At 38.3% G+C, this 24,894-nt stretch overlaps 1 protein-coding gene across 4 annotated transcripts in view; it reads left to right on the plus strand.

Annotated features, from left to right (window-relative positions):
- The window catches only part of LOC131470240 (voltage-dependent calcium channel subunit alpha-2/delta-1), a 97,179-nt gene that overhangs the window by 43,193 nt on the left and 29,092 nt on the right, over nt 1–24,894 (plus strand). For 2 of the 4 annotated variants that reach the window (XM_058645938.1, XM_058645937.1), the window contains exons 7-22: nt 3,791–3,922; nt 5,043–5,112; nt 6,094–6,144; nt 6,371–6,470; nt 10,386–10,544; nt 13,221–13,325; nt 14,113–14,191; nt 14,452–14,501; nt 14,757–14,846; nt 17,019–17,093; nt 17,209–17,289; nt 18,112–18,186; nt 20,505–20,564; nt 23,605–23,661; nt 24,093–24,164; nt 24,530–24,591. In XM_058645938.1, coding sequence (XP_058501921.1) covers nt 3,791–3,922; nt 5,043–5,112; nt 6,094–6,144; nt 6,371–6,470; nt 10,386–10,544; nt 13,221–13,325; nt 14,113–14,191; nt 14,452–14,501; nt 14,757–14,846; nt 17,019–17,093; nt 17,209–17,289; nt 18,112–18,186; nt 20,505–20,564; nt 23,605–23,661; nt 24,093–24,164; nt 24,530–24,591 — 1,318 coding nt within the window. Of the gene's footprint in view, nt 1–3,790; nt 3,923–5,042; nt 5,113–6,093; nt 6,145–6,370; nt 6,471–10,385; nt 10,545–13,220; nt 13,326–14,112; nt 14,192–14,451; nt 14,502–14,756; nt 14,847–17,018; nt 17,094–17,208; nt 17,290–18,111; nt 18,187–20,504; nt 20,565–23,589; nt 23,662–24,092; nt 24,165–24,529; nt 24,592–24,894 lie in introns of all 4 variants that reach the window. The other 2 variants (XM_058645941.1, XM_058645940.1) reach the window with 1 other exon arrangement.

The raw sequence follows: 24,894 nt of genomic DNA on the forward strand, positions 1-24,894 counted from the left end.
AAACCTTTTTGGCAAATGGTTTGAGCTACTTAAATAAAAGTAGTGTTACCCACCATCACATATTTTATATATCCAATCTCACATATCTTAAACCTCACATAGCCGTTGCATTGCTGTCAATTTTGTGGGTCAAAATGTTTTACCATAATTTAGCTAATGATATTAATTTAAGTTCACTGTGATTTAAGCTTCCTAATTATACAAATATGTCAGTTTTCCCTTGCAACAATTGTCGGATTCATCACATTTCAAAATTTCTACTTCAGACTAGTATACAGTCATTGGTACATAGAAACTTAAATGTAATGTGGTATCCACGCCCGGATAAAGGCATGAGGTGAACCACATTGGTGTGTATTTTCTTTAATGTCTTAAGCCCTGAAAAAAATGAAGGCTTTTTCACTTTAAAACCATCGGTGAGAGACTTCATTTGGATGTAAAGTGTCCATTTAGAATAGCAATGTTGACCTTTGAATGCACTCACACTAGTTCTGTACATAGTGTCAGATTATGGACCCATATGCAGCAGTATGGGCTTTATATATCTGGAGGAGGGGAAAAGGAGAGACAGAGGATTCAAGCGTTATTGAGGTTTTGGATCTTCAATTTGATCTCCACCCTATAAATGTTCCAGGAATACCCTTTGCTCAGCTGGAGAAAATTGGGTTTTCTGGGCAAAGTGGTAAGGCAAGTCAATGAAATCACCTTCTGTAGGCAGCAGCAGGTCATATGCCTGAGATGAATGTAGGTTTAGAATCAGATGATGGAAAGCTCACCACAAAAGCCACATCTGTTGGTCCATGCAGTGAAGGACATAGCACATGAGATAGAGAGAGACAGTACATGTTGCTGAGCAATGTGAGCAGAAAGGATATCATGGTAAAATATACCAATATCAATATTGATAGCTATTGCATAAATGTCCATAAAGGTCTTCCTAAGTAAATGTTGGTTAGTTTGTGGTCGATCTGCTGATCTAGTTTGAAAATGTTACACTTTTACAAAAACCTTGTGATTGTCCTCTCGTTCAATGTGTCAATATATTGATCCATATTGCAATATGTTTAGCAGTGATCTAGCAATATTTCAAGCAAATTATCTATATATAATCTATAGCGATTGATCTTGTAATCCATCTATCCATCTAATGATCTGGAAATCTATTTAGCGATCTCTCAAAAAATCTTTCAACCATATCTATCTATCCGTCTAGTGATATGGAAATCGATTTAGCAATCGGTCTAAAACTCTATCAATCTATCTAGCAATATATCTGTCATTTTAGTAATCTATCTATCAATCTATTCATCCAGTGATCTTTCCAGCCATCTATCTCTTGATCTAGCTATCTATCTTGTGATTTTACTTTCTTGGGATCTAGAAAATCTATCTAGTGGTCCTTCCTGCCATCTCTGTTGGGATCTAGCAATCTATTTAGCAATGTATTGATTTTGTAATATATCTGGAAACCTCTAAATTTAGTCAATTTTACACATTTAATCTATTGTATTGTATCCTTCTTGTTGCATGATGATTAATTGACCATTCCTGTGGTGAAGATTGCAGACCCGTGAGCGTGATAGCTCAGCAGCAACAGTTTGCTTAGAAAGCAAAAGCTGCTTTCAAATCAAACTTTTAACCAAACCATGGACATGGTCAAATCTATCTCAGGCATTAGAGCATGTTTATATATATATTAAAGGAAGTAACATCTCTTTATTGACAAAAAGATACATGGTGGTTGTTTGAACGTATAAGGAGATGGACTTACGCCTATTTACATCACTGCATATACAGTATATTGTACTTTTTCATGTGTTATTTCATGAATTGATTGATATTTCACCTGTGCTGTCCTGATGAGATGAAATCATCACTGGGTGCAGATTTAGTGTGGCATCAAAGCTATTCCAGCACAGCCAGGGAATTCATTAGTGTCAGTAGCAATATGGGTGGCTGGAGGATACTGTCTCCCTTATGAAGCAGCAAGCAGTGGAGATTAGTTTATTAAATATCATAACTCATGACTACTCATATACATTTTAGTAAAAAAAACACAAGTTTGTAATGGGTTACATGTTTGTTTTCTTCTCTATTTAGCGAGGAAAATACCTTTAGGTCTAAACTGCAGGACATTTTGATTATTTTGTACTGTATTTTATACGTGTGTGTATCTTCTGTATTTGCTGAAATCGCTACTTTGGAACCTGTTTGAAGGTAGACATAATATTCTGCACACCTCACCAGTCTTGACTCAAAAAAAATCACACACACAAATGTGTAATATCCTCATCGCTTAACAAGGCTTGTGGTGTTACTTTCTCTCTTTCCCTTTAAAATCCTACATTTAATGAGGGAAGAACATTGATGTGTACACACACAAACACACACACACACACACATTGCCCATTCTTCCTTTCTGTAATAAAAACACATGCACTCCTGGCAACCGATGCTTCATTAACTCTCCCCTCTAGAGGCATGCATGCAAATGAACAGTGTTTGCTTTGCACATCAATGAGCCACGTCACACTCAATACACGATACCAATCTGTCTCACACACATGCACACACTTATGTATACACCTGCTGTGGCGTTGCACAGACAAATAACACACATATACCAGGATATAGTATTCTACAGTGGTATAACAAAGAGGGAACAATGGGGAAAAAAACAGGATGAAAGAAGAAGAGGATAGAGACAGACAGGAAAGAAAGAGTCCAGGCAGCGTATGCTTTATCTCCATCCATCACTGTGAGTCTTAAGTGGCTCTGAGGTGTCTGGTTGCTGTGTCATTACATCCATAATGCCAGTTGCCTCTCACAACACACACTATCAATCACACACATGGACAATTTCACAGGGGGAGGGAGAAAGAGAGATGTCACTGATTGTTTTAAGCAAAACAAAAGCTTTAAAGGTTTGTTTATTTTTGTCGGTTAAACACATGAATACCACTAGCCTGACATTGTTTTGGCTGAATACCAGCAGTGGCTGATTGCACTGGCTTCATATTTGCTCACGTGTTCTGATGGGCAAGAGGGATGACTCTGAGTGGGCATGTGTGTGAATCATAACGAATGTGTTAATCATGGACATCCACACACTGTGATTCCGAGCGCAACGCTCTGTGTATCTGAACTGCTATTAGAAAAACACAGTACAGATAGATACATTAGACAAATGTCTTTTTGCCATTGCATCTCTATTCACAATCATTTTTTATGATCTATCAACTTAAAGAATGTGATATTTGCAAGTTAATGGATAAGCGTTGGGAATCACAGGGTACCTCACAATACAATACGGTACGTGATACTTGATCCACGATACCAATTATATCACGATACAACTATTCTGTGATATTCAATATTTTGCAAAACAATCAGCATTACATCATGATATCTGTTTCACTGAAGAAAACAAAACATCTGTGACAAGTGACAAATACATTCCACATGCTCAACTGTGTAAAGTGTAGCTTTACTTAACTGTGTATGGAATCATGTTTGATCCTGTTAGGCATGTAGTATCTCACTTCACCATCGGGTGGCGATACAAGTCTGGATGCAGGGAATAGGAAGCAATGCTACCAAAGAAGTTGGGTCTGCGACGAAGTATACTTTAGGATGATTGATGCACAATATCATGATTCAAGTATTTCATAAAAAAATTCATCAAATCAAATCTGTTTTTGTAATATACTGTATATTTTTATTCTTTCTTTCTTTCCCTTGCTTCCTTCCTTCCTTCCTTCCTTCCTTCCATTTCAATATGGCTTCCCAGCCACTATTGTCCTGAATGAGCTGAACTGGACTGAGGCTCTGGAGGACGTGTTTAGAAAGAACAGAGAAGAGGACCCAACCCTTCTCTGGCAGGTGTTTGGCAGTGCTACTGGCCTGGCTCGCTACTACCCAGGTAGGGTTAAAAAAAAAAAAAAAAAAAGTATTTATTTACTTTCATTTTGTCAAATGTGATGTGTTTACTGAGATAAAAGACAAGCTTCACCAACTTTAAGCAAGAAAACACATCTGTTAACTCTAAGTCAGCTGAGACAACAAAGTATCTATTTAACAGTTGCTCCTGATCCTTGTGCAGTGTTTTGATTCATGCTGGAGAGAATCCAGCTGACTAAACAAAGAGTTATTCACATATTTGGCCTCATGTAATCAATAACTCTGGACTGAACAATGGACAATGGATTTCAACCTCAATTTCATTCATACCACTATTAATACCAATGTAGGTTTTTATTTTATTTTATTTTATTGTTCTTATGTTGGATTAAAAAACAGTATACATTTAATCAGATGCTGTTAGCATTATGCTAAATCTTTGATCCCATGCTTAATCCTTTAATAAAAGTCTATTGTTGTTATTGCATCACTGGCCAAACAAGCACAATAGATAATCAACGCTGTTAAGATTACACAGATTTTATATGATAGTGTCATTTTCCCCTTAACCACACGAGTCTAATGCTGCTCTCTATTGTCAGCATTCTCTCTGCCAAGCTATTTCTATTCATGAGGTTCCTTTCATCATTGACTCTATAGCTTTATGGGGAAGGTTTATGTCTAATATTCATGAACTTTCATTGGCCCTGAATTTATTCCTCTTTGTTCCTCTCTCTCTTTTCTTTTTTTTTTAAATATTAGCATCTATGATAAGCAGCCCCCCACTTTCACATTGGTTTGTTTTCATTGTGCCGCTCACTGATATCAGCAAAGATTCATCAGATTAATATTTTATCTTATTTTACTCCTGTTTATCGTGACATGAAGAATGTTTGCAGATAAAAAAAGTGTTTGAATTTAAAGAGAATGGGGAAAATGTACAGTCAACTGTCGATATGGCAACAAAAATGTAACCTTTCTTATCTACACAATATGGGAGAGCAAGTCATTTTGGCTTTGCTAAATATGATTGTGCATATTGGCACTTTGTAATAAACACCTCAGTCAGATCACTGTGAATATAAATGATAATGATTTATTCCTTTTAAATTATTAAGCCATTGTTTAATCTTTTCGCCTAGCTTCTCCCTGGATGGATGCGCGCAAGACCCCCAGTAAAATTGACCTGTACGATGTTCGTAGGCGGCCATGGTAAGATCACTAGCGCTGATAAAGACTAGGAATATCCTATATGGTGCAATGTGTTAGAATTAATGACATCTAGTGGTGAAACTGCAGACTGTAACAAATGGATTATTTATTGCGATGCTACTACGGAGGCCTTCGGAGACCAGAAAGGACATTTTTCTTCTTTGTTTGCATAATAATAATTTTCTTCAAAGTGCAACATGCACTCTCTGGTTCAGGCTGTGTATTGTAAAGCAATTATACATGTATACAAACATACAGTACTTATGGGTATAATCAATTTCTGCTAATGAACCTTGCTAAATGTTAGGCGCTGCCCCTTTAAGAATGAGGCCCAGGTCAATAAATCAATGTTAAATATTTTTGTTCCACCTATTTCAAGTTGAATTTCCTTATGTCAATACTATTATACAATAATATTGTTGTTGTAGTTGCAACCATTTGTATTAAATACCAATGTATATCATTTAAAACTGCCAATACCTATAGTCTGGTTGCATGTCATTTTTTTACATTGGTAAAACAAGGATTTTTTTGTATTTGTTTCTGTGATATTGCCCATACAGAACAAATATGAGAGTGCCCCATACACAGTCAGTACAGTGCTGAGCTGAGCAATTCTGAAGAAGCCACAAGAGAAACACATTGTTCTTGTGTGGTGGCATTTATTTGTGATTCTCTAATACAGAGATTCCCAAACTTTGGAGGTTTGAGGGCCTTTTTCACTTTTCATCCACACTCACACATATCAATGCAACAACAAATTATTGATGATAAAAGATATAATAATATCTTTTCATAATTATGTTTTTTAAGCTAATAGATAGATAGATAGACACTGGTGTGCATTATACAAACATGTCTCCAACTGTAGTTCTGTGCTTTTGATCGGGCTCATTCTCAGTCCAGTGTGGTTTCTTTCTTTCTTTCATTCTTTCTCTCTTTCTTTCTTTCTTTTTTCATTCATTAATAATTTCCATGTAGGTACATCCAGGGAGCTGCCTCCCCCAAAGATATGCTCATCCTCGTTGACGCGTGAGTTCCTTTACGATGCCATTGATCCCTAACCTCCTCGCAACAGCCATGATTAAAGTGCATGCCCCGTCTAGCTTTGCATCATCACGTAAAGTATTTCCCATGACAGACACATCTCTAATTAAATAGAAAATCTCTGATAAAAAAAAACAAACAAAACAAAACAAAACTGAGAAGACAGATTATAGGATGACGTTTTTTTTTTTTTTTACTATTTTCCATGCAGGAGCGGGAGTGTATCCGGCCTGACTCTCAAGCTGATCAGGACGTCTGTCTGCGAGATGTTGGAGACTCTGTCTGACGACGACTATGTCAATGTAGTTTATGTGAGTATCAATATAAACATTGACTGAGCTGTTTGTGTGAGGCTGCAGATGAGAGATGGATAAAAAATACAGAAACGGGATTTAAAATGTGCGTCCGACTCAGCTTGTGCATTAATATGTACGGGCATGTGCATGCATATACAATTAGGACACACACACACACACACACATAAACATAAAAGTGTCCACACTCACAAGAGAGACAGAGAGATGGATGGCATGTAATGAAATATGGATTTCTCTCAGGTCTGTCCACCCTGAAACAGACCTCTAATGAAATACCCACTCCTCTATTTGGTGTACAAGATTAAAACACAACAGGTCCCCACCTCACCTCTTAACCTGTGAGCATGTGTGTGTGTGTGTGTGCTGCACCTAAAGGAATTAGAGCAGCACCTCTGACTTGAGTGACTCATTCATCACCCTCTTGATCTTTCCATCACTTTACACTTTCATCACACACTTGCACAATCCCTCTCGCTATTTCACCATATATACCCCCCCCCCCATGCCCAGATCATCTCTTTGTGCCCATAAATGATCTTCGTGTGTGATCACTACTGTAACTTTCCTTCCTTTCATTTTGACTTTTCTCACCCACCGATCACTTCCGCTGGCCCCGTCCACCGCTCCGCTCTGTGGTCAGCGGACTGTATTGCGGGCCTTGTGATTACAGAAAGAGCTCAGGAAGTGGCCAGACGGAGAGCGTGTGTGATGCATCGATGAGTAGTGTCTGTGGAGGTGTTTACGGAGATGAGTCTTTAAAGGGATTGGAGCTGCCTTCTTTCTCTGTGAGCAGAAACAGCCGTTCAGGCACTGCCTCCCGTCCCTGTGGACTCTTCCTGGTCGTCATTTATTCTTTTTTTACGACAGACATGTGGTTCTGCAAAGATTTGTAATTATCGAAATCTGTTTGGGAGCTCAGTGTGTGTGTGTGTATGTGTGGGTGTTTAAGAAAGTGAGACGGAATAAAAGAGATATGTGAGATAAGAGTTAAGTCCAGCTATGGTTTGATTCCAAAATAGTTTGAACAGTTTTCTGCAGTGACTATAATGTAGTGAGGTGTAACGTGTCTCTCAAAGGCAGAATTGGTATAAATACTCCTCTGTACTCAAATACATGTTGACCCTCTTCAGTTTGAAACTGTCTGTCCTGCAGATATTTCACAATTAAGCTTTTTTTTGAAAGAAACCCCAATAGAAACATTTGTGATTGGTTCTCTTTTTCCAGAGATTCTGTAGCCAAATGAAAGAGTGAAATCAAATTGCTGGCAGATTGGGCTTTTTTCCCCCAGGCTACGTTTTTAAGGGTTGAGTTTGAACTTTCCCCTTAGGTTTGAATGGATGTACGGATTTCTGATAAAATACAGGCAGCATTACTGTGTGGAAGAGTCCTCCATTTGTTCCACTCGGCATAGTTCTGCTTTAAAGCTGCTGGTTTGTCTAAAATGTGTATGGTGTTCCATTACACTGCACAGTGTTATTATTATTATTATTATTATTATTATTATTAGTGTTATCATTATTATTATTACCATTTTCAAAAGTACAAAAATCCGAAGAAGTCATGGTAAACAGGTGCGATGCCTTAATTAATGTCATCGTACCAATCAATATATAAGACAGCCGACTATAAATCACTGATGGTCAATTTGTTCCTCCTCCACCAAAACTCATTATTCTTTCTCTCTGTCACCCTCTCTCTCTATCTGTTCCTTCTGTCATTGACTCACTCTTGCACACACACACGCAATGTCTGGCCCTGAGGGTGTTGCTACCTGACACTAAATCATTAATCCCTGATATTACCCATAAATCCCTGTTCATTAACAGTGTCCTAGGGACTATGTTGGCATTTAGTCATGGGAGATGCTCACAAACTTCCCCAACAGCTGTGGTTGGTCAGCTGAATTCTGATGGCCTGTTCCTTTCAGTTTATTCTTTCCCTCCCTGGACTCATCCTCTGTTTTTTTCCCCGCCCTCACGTGTTCTTGCTTTCTCTCACCTCACTGAGCTGCCGTCCCTTTTATTCCGCCCTTCCAGCCGTGTCAGTCCAGTTGGTGAGGTAGAGCACCTGAAAAAGAGGAGCAGAAAGTCCAGTGGGATTAGGGCTTGAAGATTAGCCTTCCTCCCTCGTGCCATCGCTAATCCATTCCTGTAATACTTGCACCATCACACACACAAACACAAGAGCTGTTGTTAGTGGAATAGTAGTAAATTGTGTATCTTAAAACCGTGCTATTTAACTTTTAAATATAAAAAAATTGTCCTTTACATTCAAACTAATGTCATGTAAGTTCACACAATGATGATTTAGCACAGACTCTCACTGTGTTTCTCAGTATAGTTGTAAGTAGGCGTCTATAGGCCTGTGCTGCATACAGGAATTAGAAAGGATGAACGTGTTTAGCGGTATACGGTGGATTAGTGGCTATCATTGTTGCCAGTTCAAGACCCGGTCTGACAGATCCATACATACATATCCATTGGATTAATCCAGTCACTCTGGCTTTGGACTTTTTGTTTCCCTTACCCTGGGTTTTTGGTTCTTGTGTTCTTGTGTCTGGGATCCTGTTTTCCCCGGTTTTCATGTTCTTTGTCTGCGGCCCATGTCTCTGCTCCATTTTTTTTGCCTTTTTGTTAGTTTGATTTATTAAAGACTCTTTTTGTTTTTGAAACTGCGTTTAGGTCACTAGGTCACTGGAGTATAAAGTGATAAGAGATGAGCGCACAGATGAAGAACGCAGCAAAACAAATAATGCTTCATCATTTCTGGTCATGAAGACATCAAGCATGACAAGAAACACAACAAAAAGCGAAATCCCCGAAGTTTATGCATGCACTGCAGCTTTTTTTTTTTTTTTTTTTTTAACAAAGACAGACATCTCAATTTCCTACTACTGTTCACACTCTGCCACCTCTTTATTTGTCCTCTTCCTCACATATGTGCTCCTCACCCTCTCAACATTTCCATCTCACCTTCCTCCTTTTATTCCCCTTGTAATAGATCATGTGTTAAAACGATGCCTTCTGATGATCACACGGACGATTATATATCCATGACATCTCTGTGTTTGCGTCATGCGTTGTCGCCTTGACTCAGTGCCGTCCACGGACCACAGCCATCTTCAATCTTGCCTTTCAGTCTGATCGAGATGTTTGTGTCTATTATCGTCAATCTTAAAGGGAACTTCAAGGCCGTCAGCCACATTGAATACACACACATATGCACCCACGCACACATATGGCCTCCCTGCCTGTCTGTGCAGATCAGTGTTCTCAGCTTCCCCACTGGCCATCTCACAGAGACACATTGATTAGTCGAGATCAATGAGGTGCGGTATTGTTTTAGAAGAGTTAGAAGAGCACTGCAATAGATGTGCTACTTTACCACTCTGTTGCTCTGTGCCCTTCCTATACTCTTATTTTATTCTTTTCTGGTGTATCATTTGTTCTGTAATTTGTATTTACTGCATTTTGTGTTTAGTCCAGGCCAAAATGAAACTTCCAGGTCAGATATTTATAAAGGGAAAATGTTGTCTTGGTACTGAAGGAGGTAGGCTTTTACTTAATGCTGACTGGAGTGTGTTTGTGTGTGCTGTTGGGGGGGAATGAGAAGGTCTCACCTTCAGAAAGAAAAAAGAAAAAAACATGGGTTTGCTGCCTAACCTCGTTCTTATTTAGCCAAATCTTGTTTCCATGGGTACCGAATCGTTAAGCTCTGAGGATGTGAAGCAATTAGTGGAGTTTGATGAATGTGTCTGTTTACCAGTGCCTAATAACAGCCAAGGCCAGGTGGGAGTGTGTGTCCGTGTGTGTCTTTACCACTTTACCAATAAATGTATATTTATTATAATAATAGTAATAATAATAATAATAATAATGTAGGTTAAAACTCAGCCGCCTCTGCTGTCAGTTTAACACCAGGGTGAAGAAGACGGCGTGTTTCGATCACCTGGTTCAAGCCAACGTGAGGAACAAGAAGCTATTGAAGGACGCTGTGCAGAACATCTCGGCGAAGGGAATAACAAACTACACAAAGGGCTTTGAGTTTGCGTTCGAGCAGCTCTCTGTGGTGAGATTTCTGTTTTCTTTTTTGTTTAAAAGAAACAAGTTCTTTCATGTAAATGAGAGAACGGTGATGTTTTAAATACGTGTCACTCTTGTTGCCTCCATGATTTTAGCAGCAACACAAGATTGTCTTTTACTGCCATCTGGTGGTTGAATGTGTTACTGCAACTCAACATTCCACAAAAAGACTAAATAATAAGGTTTTGTGATGATTTGGGTGAAATGACAAAGACTCATCATCTTTTGAGCTACTGTCTTAACAGATTGACTCTAATTTATCACTGTATATATGTATTTATTACAAATATAGAGCAGGCATCAATCAATATCATCTCTTAAGTATGAAAGCAGGTGGATCATGTCAAACTAGATTCCAATTAAAAATTCAAGATGTCGGTTTGCCATTTGTGCATGAACAGACAGTCCGGACTCATGTGGGAGTTCTGATGAAAAACTTTCAGAGTCAATAACTTGAAGGGCAGAGAAAGACACAGATACGAAAAATTAAGTAAAAGTGCAAAACCAAGCAAAGAAATACGACACAAATGCAAAATACAATGTATATATGTATATATATATATATATATATATATACATATTTATATATACATATACTGTATGCATATGTAAAAACACCCAAAATACGTACAAAACCTACTTGTTTCAATATCCAATCTCAGAGGAAATGTACACAACTTGTGCAATAAGTGCACATGTTCTTTGTGAGATTTACAGCTTATTTCATCATCCAAAAAAATTGTTTTTCATGAACTCTTTCTGTGACCTGTATCTGCACAAATACCAACTGACATTTTGTTTTACTTAAATCTAATGAAAAACTATTTCTATCAAACCACCTCTTAAATTTGCAAATTTCTAATCATCTCTAATAATTCCTTTAGGTTCCCACAAGAACAACATCTATTTGTGTCATCTGCAAACAGTACTCATGTTAATGTGTTTGATACCTTGCAAATACCATTTATGTAAAGGGGTAATTACACAAGCTTTAATTATATTTTAATTGTTAAGTCAGAACTGTACATAGCTTATTTCACGAGGTCTGGTTTCATATAGCTCTTAAATCACTTATTTTGACAAAGCAATATTTTTCTGTTTTATAATATAGGTTCATGAGCTATTGTGTATAAACTGTAACAAATATGTTTTATTGTGTGTATTTGCTTCGTTACAGATGACAGATTACTATGATAAGTTTATATTTGTGTACTTTTAACTAACTTAACTATAATATTATATATATATACAATTGAATTATATATATATATATATATATATATATATATACATATATGTGTATATATATATATATATCATTAACCCCTTTTTTTTGTTCCATTACTATGTTTAAACATACAGTATAGGCAATACGAATGTGCAATACAGAGTAGGGATGTCCCAATACAACTTTTTCACTTCCGATACAATACCGATATTGCAGCCTTGAGTATTGGCCGATACCGATATTGATTTGATACGATATCAGCACGAATCATACATACTTTATTACATATTTTGTAGTGAGGAATGTTAGAATAGGCTTGATCAAGTAATATTACTTAAACAGAGAACAATAGTCAGTAACATAGGTATGAGAAAAACTGACCCATTTATTATTAACCAATGGGTTACATAAATTTTAACCTTCAACATAAGAATATTCGATTTTTTGCCATGTTAATTTCTTGTCTATGATTAATTTCATCCGGAGGAAAGTACCAAGTGCTAATGGGGGTGTTTTCAGAGCACTCGTGTTTCACAGGTAACAGCCGGTCTACAGAGAACACCCCCCTTGTTTTTACTATTTTGGATTAGCCCTACCCACTCTGGGTGACTCGTTCCGCAGGTAAACCCGTAGCCCGGCCCCGCAGGCTACTTAGCTCCATATGTGAAGCTTCAGGACACATTTAAAACACAGAAAGCTCTTGGTATGGCTGTTTTTTGGGGTACAAGTAACATACGGAGGCTGTTGAAAGTCGACAGGTGGCGCTGGTTTATGAAATAATGTTGTTTTAGCAGCTCGCCTCATGATGAGCTAGTGTGGTGCTAATGGCTAACTCGCGCTCTCTGTGCGGCTTGAAGACTCGGATTGAAATTGTGAAATTTGGAAATGTGTCACAGTTCAAAGTTCACTTGTTTTTAAGAACAAAGAAAAGAAAAACATACAAGCACAATTATTGGCACTTTATATCACTAATAAAAATGTACTACTGAAAATGAATGACTCAACACATAAGAAGACGAAAAACATTTTTTTTAAAGCCTGAATATGTGATCTATAAACACACACCCTAAGGATGTCCCTACAAGGAGTTGTGTATTATTCCCACAGCAAATTACCATGGGTTCACCTGCCGCACAGATCCGTGCCATGTGAGCACTAAGGGTGAATAATAAAATATAATAAAATAACTTCAAGATGTTACAATATTATAGAGAGAAGCCAAATGTTACTGAGTAGATGTAGCCAGCAGCAGCCATCTGTCTTTACCAGACAGGGACACTGATGATGGTGGTGATGATAGTAACCCAAAAATCTTAGTGATAGTCTGACAGTGTCTATTAGCTACATGGGTGAAAACGTAACCATAAAATGGCTTTAAAAAAACCTGTTGCATGTTTTTTTTTCTCGTCTAATGTCTTTGTTTTCTTTGACCAGACTAATGTGAGTCGAGCCAACTGCAACAAGATCATCATGCTGTTTACTGACGGGGGAGAGGAAAGAGCTCAGGCCATACTTGAGAAATACAATGCCGACAAAAAGGTATTTAGATCACACAAACACACACACACACACACACACATGCATATCACGTTATGTATTGTTTGCTTTTATCTGTGTGGATGTGCTCCCATTGTAGTTTTTTTTAGCCTCCCCTTTGGGCCGAAACGTCCGTCTGCACATCCTCTTTGCCCAAAAGTTTGTGGAGAAAGCAGATGAGGCTTTCTGCAGATTGTGTGAAACAAAAACAGGAGAAACTTGCTGACACACAAACACACTTTCTCACGCGGCGTTCTCACTGAGGACACACACAGACACAATGCATTCCCAAGCCCCTTTCACTAACCATAATCATCACAACTGAATGCAAAACACTTAACCTAAAAACAATTCTAAAACCTGGTCTTAACCCCCAAAAAGTCCTTTTAAATTTGCTAGGATGAGACAAAATGTCCTCACTTTTTTCTCGAAGTTTCTAAGTTTTTTATCATCCTCACAAAGATACACATACAAGAACATATACAGACACAGACACACACACACAGTGTCTTACTAATGACACATATCATGTTACATATGGCATCAGACATCAACATATCTAATGACATTACATTAAGGACAAACTAGTCGAATAACTGAATTAATTAACATTAAATGAAGATGAAGAATGAAGTTTTTTTACCATTGTTAGAGTTTATATAGCAGTTGACACCATTATGTTGCGTCATTGTTGTCTTCTTCTGTTTCATTTTCACATCTCAGCTAAGTGGACAACCTAATTTTTCTTCATTATAATGTTACATTTGTTTTTTTGTTTTTTTTGCTCCAGGTGAGGATCTTCACCTTTTCAGTTGGACAACACAACTATGATAAAGGACCCATTCAGTGGATGGCCTGTTCCAACAAAGGTACAGCACAGCTCATACTGACAAATCAGTGCCGAGTATAGTTTAATCTGTCACTAACAGAGAATTGGATTAAGATGATTGTGATTACATTACATAGAAGTATTGGTTTATACATATATAATAATAAGCCACCTGATACTTTGCAACTAAATTTGAATCCTGCTTTATTTGCTGTCGTCCCTCATCTGCTCCCTTCACAGACTGTTATATTTGCCACGTATTGTTTTCTAAAAGCCTTGACTGTAATTTTCTGATTGCAGGTTACTTCTATGAGATACCTTCCATCGGAGCCATTAGGATAAACACACAGGTGATTTGAATGCGTGATTTATTATTTATTTTTGAATCCATCTTTTATTTAAAACTGGTCGTCTCGTTAAGGGGAGGATCTATTTTTTAAGAGAAGCCTGAGCATGAAACGAAAGAGAGAAAGAACAAAGTGTTGCAAAGTCAGACACGTTCTATGTTGTCTGTCTAGAGAGATAGAGATAGTTATCTGATCAATATTATTTTATTTCCAGATTTATCAAGTGTTTTAAAAGTGTATTCTTTCTGCATATTTCAGGAGTACCTGGATGTCCTGGGCAGACCCATGGTTCTGGCAGACAAGCAGGCCAAGCATGTCCAGTGGACGAATGTGTACCTCGATGCCCTGGTATGACATTATTGTGTGTGATTGATAAGTAAATGGCCTAAGGTAGATGTAGAGGTGAGAGATTATGTAAAAAACACTTATTTTAAACATTTCCCCTCAGGACTTACATTGACACCTTTAATCTCCTGCAGTAGCAGTGACTAGCCCTCTAGGATGGAGGTTATCATTCAGGATCTCTTATCAGTGTTTTAATTTAGCACCTCTCCACTTTATTGTGAGAAGCACACCCGCCCCTGGTGTTGGCAACATGTCCACGTGGATGTCCTTGGGTGATAAAGCCTGAAGATTGAGGAAGAGAGTGACTGCGGGAAGGCCAGTGTTGTCCATTTTCTCAGGAGGTGCTGACTTGCAGTTTTCACAAGTATTAAACAGAAATACTACAAAGGTTATCAGCGTTAAAGGTCCAGTGTCTTATCTTTAGGATTTTGAGTTGTGAGTTTGAGTAAGAATATAACAGTGAATTATGTTTTAAAAAGTGTCCTAAACTATTGAAAGTATTAGGGCATAGCACATTGAGAAAAAACATTTTTTCACAGACTTCGAGAATAAAGTCGTAAATTTACAAGAATAAAGTCGTAAATTTGCATGGTTAAAGTCATAAATTTACAAGCACAAAATCGTAGATTTACAAGAATAAAGTCTCAATTTACGAGAATTAGGTCGTAATATTCTAACCTGTTGTTTTAGAAGAGGAGAGTTCTTTAAATAAGGGCTGTGGAACATTTCGTGGAATTGTACTTTAGATTAAGGAGATACTTAATCTTTTGGCACATCCGCATCACAGTGTCATAAGTATCAGGACTTTAAAAAGTATATGCAAGAAAATGCATCTTTTCCGCCGAAAGAACCAGGCGGACTTGAAGGAAATCGCTTTTGTGGTTTCTCTAGTTTATGAATCCATATGCCATAAGGCGTTGGGGTTTCTCCAGGTGTACTGCCGGCGTCTGAGACCTCGACTCCTGCTGGATACAAAATCTTAATTATCAGTCGGATTGTTTCTTGAGAAACCACAACACCCCTCTGAATGGCCACTGATGCATCCACCGATAACCCTGCAGTGGACCAGTTCCAGCTATTTCCCCCTCCACAAAAGCAGCGCTTTCCTCTGAGTCCGCCTGGTTCTTTCTGCGGAAAAGATGCATTTCTTGATGATCTCTTCTAAAACAACAGGTTAGAATTGGTATCAAACTTCCTGTACAGTAAACATGTAGAGAACCAACGTTCACCTGCTTTGGTATTCAGACACCTGACCATGTCACACCAACTGACTGTAATGACATATACTTTAATATGTTGGTTGGTTCCCCTTTTGCAACGTGCTGCTTGCACACTTCTTGGAAGACTCAAGGTTGTGTTTCTACGGGAATGTGTGCCCATTCATTCTGTAAAGCATTTGTGAGGTCAGGCTCTGATGTTGGATGAGAAGACCTGGCTCATAATCTCTGTTCCAGTTCATCCCAAAGGTGCTTGATGGGACTGAGGTCAGGGCTCTGTGTGGGTCAGTCAAATTCTTCCACACCAAACTCAGCAAGCCATGTCTTTATCGTCATTGCTTTGTCATGTTGGAATAGAAAAGGACCTTCCTCAAATGGTTGCCACAAAGTTGGAAGCATAGCATTGTTGTATCCTGAATTCAATTTATTTGTGCATATCGTGTTTGTCCTCTCCCCTGTATGCACTGCCATACACACACATAGACTTATTTGCTAGTTTGCTAACGTTGCTGTACATTAGTGTTTTTAGGGTTTAACACACTTGCAGTTTAATGACATACTCTACTAGTTTAGCCTTGGTCCTGCTTAATTTCCTAATTTTTAGGAATTAAAAAAAAAGTGGAAGGGCTTTTCTGTGTGTCTTTGCATGGAGGTAAGACAAAGACGTCTTAGCTAGATAGCTAGCAAACCAAAGGCAGTATGTAGCAGCTGTAGCAGTCACTTCAATAGTGAATGAGTAAACACTGGTGAAGCTTGCTGTCAGTTTTTGTATTGTTATATTGTATTTTTAGACATGTTTTAGACATTTTTTCAGTCTTTACTTTAATTCTTTTCCCCACAGTTGGAACGTTCTATATACCCACCATTTTCTAACTGAGTGGTGTAACAACGTACGTAACGTGGTGTGAAAAAAAATGCACTTTTATTAATGTGATGTGTTTGCTTGTGTCTCCATTAGGAACTGGGTCTGGTCATCACTGGAACTCTCCCAGTCTTCAACAGAACCATGACCATCGATGACAGGAATGGCGAGGTGCATTGGATTGAGAGCTTGAACATATTGTGGGTGTAGTATGAAGCATGTCCTGATAAATATATTTGTGTTGTTTATTATTCTTTTTGTTTTTCTCTCTCATACTGTCTCTCAGCACCAGAATCAGTTGATTCTTGGTGTAATGGGGATTGATGTGTCTCTGGATGACATCAAGAAACTCACGCCACGCTTCACAGTGAGTTCTTCTGCACGTCTTGATTGTAACCATTGTTTGCAGCTTCAGTTCGTTGTCGTAGTAATGTTTGTTTCTTGCATTAAGTGGAGGAATTTTGTGGTTTCCTCGTCCTCTTGCTCACTGTAGAAGTATCTCTGCTATTTTTCCATCAAAGCAAAATGTGGAAATAGGTTGGACGTGGCAGTCATGTCTAAATGACCTTTCATTTATTGAAGCTGGTTCCATGGCACTCATTTAGATGTACCTTTCGATGATGCGCCTGCTTTTCCACCTCCCTCAAGTGAGACATCTGAAATGTAGTATTTCAAGACTTTGAATTTTATATTGTGCCAGGCACGCAATGTTGCCTTTCTACCATCATGAACCAATCTTTTCTCCTCTGACCGCTGGCATCAACAAGGCATTTTCCCCCCAGAGAACTGCTGGACACTGAATATTTTCTCTTTTTGGACCCTTCTCTGGAAACCCTAGAGATGGTTGCATGTGAAATCCCAGCAGATCAGTGGTTTCTAAATTTCTCAGACAAGCTTGTCTGGCACCAACAACTGTGCCACATTCAAAGTCGGTTAAATCACATTTCGTCGTCCTTCTGATTCCCTGTTTGAACTTCAACAGTTCATCTTGACCATGTCTACATGCCTAAATGCACTGAGTCACTGCCATGTGATCGGCTATTAGATATTTGCGTGAACAGTCAAATTGAAGTGTACCTAATAACTTTTTTACAGCCACTAAGATGTATGATTGTATTGTGCATGCAATAGTATGTAATGTCTTTTTTTTGGACCCAACGATTAGATTTTCCTCTCATGTTCTCACCAGATTGGTCCAAATGGTTACTACTTTGCCATCGATCCCAATGGATACGTCCTACTGCACCCCAATCTTCAGCCCAAGGTACGGCAGCCTGACCCTCTTTCCACGTCTTAAAACTTCATATCATTTTCTCTGTCTTCGGCAAGATTACACAAATACTGCATGCACTTTGTGAATAATACACAGGCTAGCAGATGGTGCAGGCTCTTTTCAAACTTTCTAACGTTCTGCTGCCTCATCAGTCTTCATAAAGAGAATATCTGAGTAGTGATATCATCAGTCCTCAGATGTTGGTGAGAAGGTCACTCATTACCATGTGAGATGTAACGTTAGATCTGCAGACTTGGCAAAAAAAACGAGAAGTGGAACATATGTCAAGTGAATGAATGACAAAAAGACGCACCGTAGCATAAAGTGGAGATAATGAGTTTCAGAGTGAAATATGTAAACACTGTACTTTAAATTAATTTGCTCCATCATGAGGACGTATCAAGTCTCTTTAAATTACAAACAAAAAACAAATGTGTTATCCTTACTTTGAACTAATTGCATACAAATATTAAAGGGATAGCTCAGTTTTTTCAAGTTGAGGTTTGTGAGATACTTAAGTACTCTGAAACAACTTTAACAAGACCCATCCACATAAACAAAGCACATTCTAACTATACAGTGTGCACTTTATGTAGATTCTTTTATTGTTTTAAACCAACAGTGTAGAATTTAGCAACATTTATTGGTCAAGTTGCATGTTGGAGCTGAATATCTCTCACCTTATCCTTCTCTTCCAAGTGTGTTGAAGAACCTATGTAGCCTTCAGTTAGCATTACAACTGTGGCCCACACACAGGTTGCAAAAACTTTAATAAAGCAAACTAACAAAAAGGCAAAAAGTAAAAGACAAATAGAAAAGCCTCGAAACAAAGGGAGTAGAAACACAGATAACAAGCCAAACCAAACACATGGGAAAACTACAGCAACAAATTGAACCAAAACAAATTGATCTGACACAACTGCCGACTAAGGCCTTAGAGTGTAGCCCAAATCGTATTTTTAAGCATATCCAGATTGTATCTAGTTAGAGTTTTTTTGGCAGTCTGGACAGCTAAAAAACACATGAGATCGGATTCTTTCCTAAGCCAATTCAAACCACATACAGCAATGGTTTTGAGATCCGGATCTATCTGTTTTTCCAGGGCGTGGCCTGTAACTATGGAAAGCCATGTGGAAGACTAGACTAGACAATGTCAACATGGACACATGCATATCTGATCTGATCATTTGCAATATATAATGTGAACAGTTGGTCAGGAAGATCAGAAGATCAGATTCTGATCAGATATGCTTACAAATCTGATTTGGACAAGACCTAAATACACGAGGCAGGCAGGGATAATCAGACACAGATGAAACACATGAGGGACGAGGCAGACAAAAGAGAAGTGAGTAAAACTTGACAAGGAACACACCAAGGGAAAAACTTCAAAATAAAACCGGAAACGAGAAAACCAGACACTGAGAAGTGAACAAACTGAGGAAAAGAAAGAACAAAAAGGCAAATGTCCAAACAATCCAGGGGTCGTGACAGCTACTGGCTGAATTAAGCTACTGGACCAAAATGTTTTTTTCTAAATACTATGCACTTACACACCCATATGTTTATAATGTTTAGGTTAGAACATCTTGGCATTCCTCTGAAATAGTAACATTAAATTACATTTACAAGGCTCAGTATTTGAAATACGAGGGAAATGCCAAACATACATCAGACCACGGTGTTAAAAATGTCACCATTTTAATTCTGTGCTGCCTGTGAAATCTCAGAGTCTTCAGACTCATATGAATGCAGCAGGACTTTTAGCCAGTGGCAGTTATAAAAATGCAACCCTGTAGAAATTATCCGTGACCCTCACCTCCCCTCCTGCCTCACCATTCTGTAAATCCCACTCAGTGCCTTCAGCCCGAGGCAATGCGAGCACTGACAGGCTGCTGTGTGGCCATGTGCTGCCCAGCAGTGAGTTCTGAGTGTGGGGTCATGACGTTCAGAGCAGCACCTCCACTGATCTGAAAGGCCTGGATCCCTGGAGTCATCCACTCACATCCCATCTATCATTTCACAAGTCTCCACAATCTAATCCATCAAGGCAATCCGTCAAGAGTGCATAAATTCACCTTTTAGTGTATGACTTAGTTTAGAAGTTTAGGTCTGCGGAAGTAGGATCAAAAGAGAACTTATTCTAAGAGTGAATCTATACATGGTAACAGTTTAAAAAAAAGAAAATTGCTTTTTTTCTTCTTTGTTACACTCTTTTTGAGGTGATAATGTTAGACTTTCATGTGGTAACGTGAGAAGTGTGCAGACTTTCAGATGCATCTCCGTGAATCTGTGTGTAATTTTCCTAGAAAAGGATCCATAACAGGAAGCACAGGCTCAGTAATAAGTACGCTGTCACTTTTCATGAGGTGAGACATTGTAGAGGCATTGTGCAGTAGACTGGAATAGTGCTTCCTAAATGTAGCATTGTAGAATTGTCTGCATTATAGTCTCCTAGATGTGAGCTGCGGATGAATGTTCCCAAAACCCAAGTGGTGATATTTTGAGATGAAGATTGTATTAAAAATTAAGTTTAATTTAAAAGTAAATGCTTTTTAGCTTTTAGGCACAACGCTGCTCAGCAATAAATAATTTGAAATAATGCAGATGGTGAAGTCATGTGACTTCTAATGTTTTGATCAGGCACACACACATTTGGCTTTTTTTCCATTATGCAGTTCTAATTCTGTACTATTCGACTCAATTCTACTCAGTTTTTTAATACCAAAATGTGACGTTGACAGACTGCCAGCCACCGTCGTCACTGGAAGAGTCATGAGCTTGACGTCCGACACAATAATTAAACAGAACAATGGCAAACTGTAGATCAGTGAAAAAGACTTAAAAAACCTCTCCAACATTTATGGAGGAAATTTCTATTTAGCAACAGCACTGCTGAGAGGAGTAGAGTGGAGTCGAGTAGAGCCAAGTAGCGCTAGAACTGTATAATAAATAAATATATAATAAAAGTGGCAATTGTCTGTGTGTACAGACAACGTGAGAATTATCTCAGTGTGACTCTGTTATCCAAGCCATGTGGCTTTGTTATTTATTTATTTATAATTATTATTATTGTACCACCAGCCATTTGAACATGTCCCATGTATTTCCATTCACAATTTCAATCTCACACCATCAAAACATCATGCTGACACGGAGCCTCTTTATTTATTCTCTCATTCTGCCTTTATATCATGTTTCCCACTCCTTATTTCTTCTGATTCTGGTCCTTTTTATTTTCATTTTACTTTGCTGTTCACATCATCCACTTTGTCCCCTGCACATTCCCTGCTGTCTCCCTTGTGGGTGTTTGATCTTTCATTCTGTGTCACCCAGCATCTCTTGATCTTCCTTGTCTTTCTTCCTCTCATTTTCATGTTGTCATGCACCGCCCTCATCATCTTCCTTTGCTGCTCCATTTCGTTTCACTTGCCATCAAATGTAAGGAACTCAACTCAAACATTAAGCTTTGCCTTGAAACAAGTAAAGCTTAAATTCCACAATTCCCTTGCTTCCTTTAGGAATTGATATTTGTTTCAGACTTGAATTTAGTCTCTATTTTAGAATAAAAACAAGAATCTGTCACAGGGACATAACATATGTAATGGAGTTTTGCATTTATAATACAATCACTATCACAGGACACTTGCACAGCTAGTCCTAAACCTAAGAACTCTTTAAATTCTGAAAATAATCTGCTGCACACCAAATCTTGTGTCATAATTCAAACACCTGAGAATCACTGTAATAATAATTATCTGAAATTCAATTTTGAAGCCTTCAGAATGCTTGAATTTTTTCCAGCTGTCAATCACACTTGCATCCACTCATATGTGCCTTATTTTATCATCTACTTTCCTCTAAATGAGAAAAACTAAATTTACAGAATTGACATGATGTGCCATTGAGGAAGACCTGAAACTAGTGATTGAGACCCTGACTTATAACTCGTGTTTTAAATCAAGTGAGTTGTAGAATCTCATTTTCCCATAGACCCGCATTCAAATGGAGCTCTTTTTGCGACCAGCAGTCGCCCCCTGGTGGCTATTCAATATACTTCCAACTCCCTCAGCGGGAACCGTGAAGACTACTTCCATTATAAATCTGTTGATTCCTGTTACCAGGTAAACAGACTCATCGTAAAAACTAATAATATAAGAAAGAAAGGCTCATCCTGTTTGTGGTTACAAGGGGAGCTGGAGCCACTCAGCCACTAGGATTATGTGATTGAATTGTTATTTATGGGTAAATTATGGAGTGTTCTGTTTATGCAAAGGCCTGATTCTGTTCTAGCATTTTTTTTCCAGAGCAAGTAAAGCGTGGAAATACTTGATCCAATCTGCTTGTGTGTCGATCGGCGTTGTGGCTGAAGGTTGTGGTGGGCTGCAGACAATTTTCAGTATTTAAATTGGGCATGGCGTTCAAAGAGCGCGTGCCGTCATCCTGAAAATCAAGATCCCAATCTCGCTCAGGGCCCTGAGTGCAGTTGTTAGGTAACATTTGTGCAGTTGTTAGGCTTATCATTTCTTTTTTAATGTGGTGAAGACTCAAAGGTTAAGAAACCTTTCTGTCTTCCTCCTTTTTTACCAGACTTCCTCAGAACAAACCCTGGGTTCAGTCAACCTCACAATCGTGTGAATTCATTAAAACATTTATTCAACTCAGTATAGATATGTAGCCTTTACATTACAGGATCATGTTATTTGTATTAAAAGACATTTTACAAAGTCACCTTCCCAACACAGGACACACTTTTCCTTTTTAGCCGCATAACCCCACGTTTAGAAAAGGCTTTGGAGAAGTGACTGGGATCGGATTCCACCCACTGCTGTTTTATAGAGAAGCACTCGATTACGGCTTCCACTTTATACCACAATAAAGCCACTCAGACGTACAGGGTTTTTAAAGAGATGACATTTATAAGGTGCACTGTCACTCTGGATCAAATTTTGATTCAGATGTGCCTGGTGTCGCAGATGTGTTGTCAAACGCTGATACTTAATACCCTCGTGTTTTTTTCGTTTCTTTTTATTTTGATTAGATTCATATGTTTGGAAAATGACTGGCACTGCTCCTAAGATTGAATACAAAAGAACATTGTAGCTCCAGTAATTAATGTCCACTTTGTGATATTTTATGTAATAGAAATATGATGTTGTATAAAGGCTTATTCCTCTCTGTGGCTGGTTGCCATCTTTGAATAACAGCTTTAAAAGCGTCAGCTGCGTTTTATGGAATCAGCTCGGCAGGTTTGGACGGAGTGATGTGAATGCAGGTCATTGCATGACGAGGGGTTTTGTTATTGCAATTGACCCTGTCATACTTCATTTGATTTGTTTGAGTTGTGTTGTAATGAACTGAAAGTTTAGACTGAAATGTTATTCCTTTCCACAGAATCCTAAATTCCAGGAACCTGTTACCCTCGACTTACTGGATGCTGAGCTGGAAAATGACATCAAAGTGGAGGTAGATCGCACGCACACACACGCACACACGCACACACACAGACTTGTTTTTATATCTTAGTGCGGTCACATCATTGACATAATGCATGCCCTTACCCCTTACTCTAACCTTAACATCACAACTAAGTGCCCCACATTAACCCTTACCTTAAGCCTAACCTAAACCCAATTATAACCCTAACACTAATACCAGGTCTTAACTCTGAAAAAGCCCTTTAAAGTTATGGGGGCCCAGATAAAATGTTCCCACAAAGATAGTTTTATTTTTTTGTACCTCACACAATTACACAGTGATTTATTTTATATCCACACATAATATGAGTTAATGATACAATATGTTTTCCCCTGACTAAATCTGATCCGGTGTGATTTGAAATAACATGGACTGTATATATACTGGATATTGTTTAACCTCTTTTTCTTTCCCCAAAGATCAGGAAAATGATGATCGATGGTGAAATAGGCGAACGTACCATTCACACTCTGGTGAAAACGCAGGACGAGGTAAGAAAAGTCAAACATTTCAGGGTCGTATGTTCACATAAAATGATAGGATTTGATGCGGCTCCATGTTTTACTCTGATGTGGAGGAAACTGAAGTTGTCCTGCATTAACCAACAGATGAGCGAGTTTTCTTGTTCGTTGTTTATCTTGTTGTCTCTGAAAACGACCTCACTGGCCCCCGGGTCATTTGAGTTTTAGACCCCTGCCAATAAACACTTTTAAATCTTACACAATAGATCCTTATTTTTTATAAATAATAGATGTATTTATTTATGATGTATTTTCATGGTCAATAGTGCATACTGATCATGGTGTGGATTGTTTTACATTTGCATTACAACCAATCCTTGTGTTATCTTTGCCAGCGATACATAGATAGAGGAATCCGAACCTACACGTGGGGACCTGTCAACGGAACAGATTACAGGTGAGTGCGTTAGTGTTGAAGGCACGTTCCGACCACGAATGGAACGCAGCATAAGCGTGCAGATGTGTGGCACTACCAGAGAGAGACAGCAGGGGTCACTCTGTTGTTTTTTGACATCAGATTTGTCTTGTGCGAAAAACTGGAAAAATAAGTTGGTTGATAATAACAATAAGGTCATGTAATTAGCTGCCATTTATAATTAATACGCCACTCATAAGACCTTATAATAAGCTTACACATAAATAGGCCCATACTAGCTCTAACAAAAGCGTCATTGACACGTATATTATTACTTTTTAGACA

Source organism: Solea solea, chromosome 12 (assembly GCF_958295425.1).
Source record: "Solea solea chromosome 12, fSolSol10.1, whole genome shotgun sequence".
Lineage (NCBI taxonomy): Eukaryota > Metazoa > Chordata > Actinopteri > Pleuronectiformes > Soleidae > Solea > Solea solea.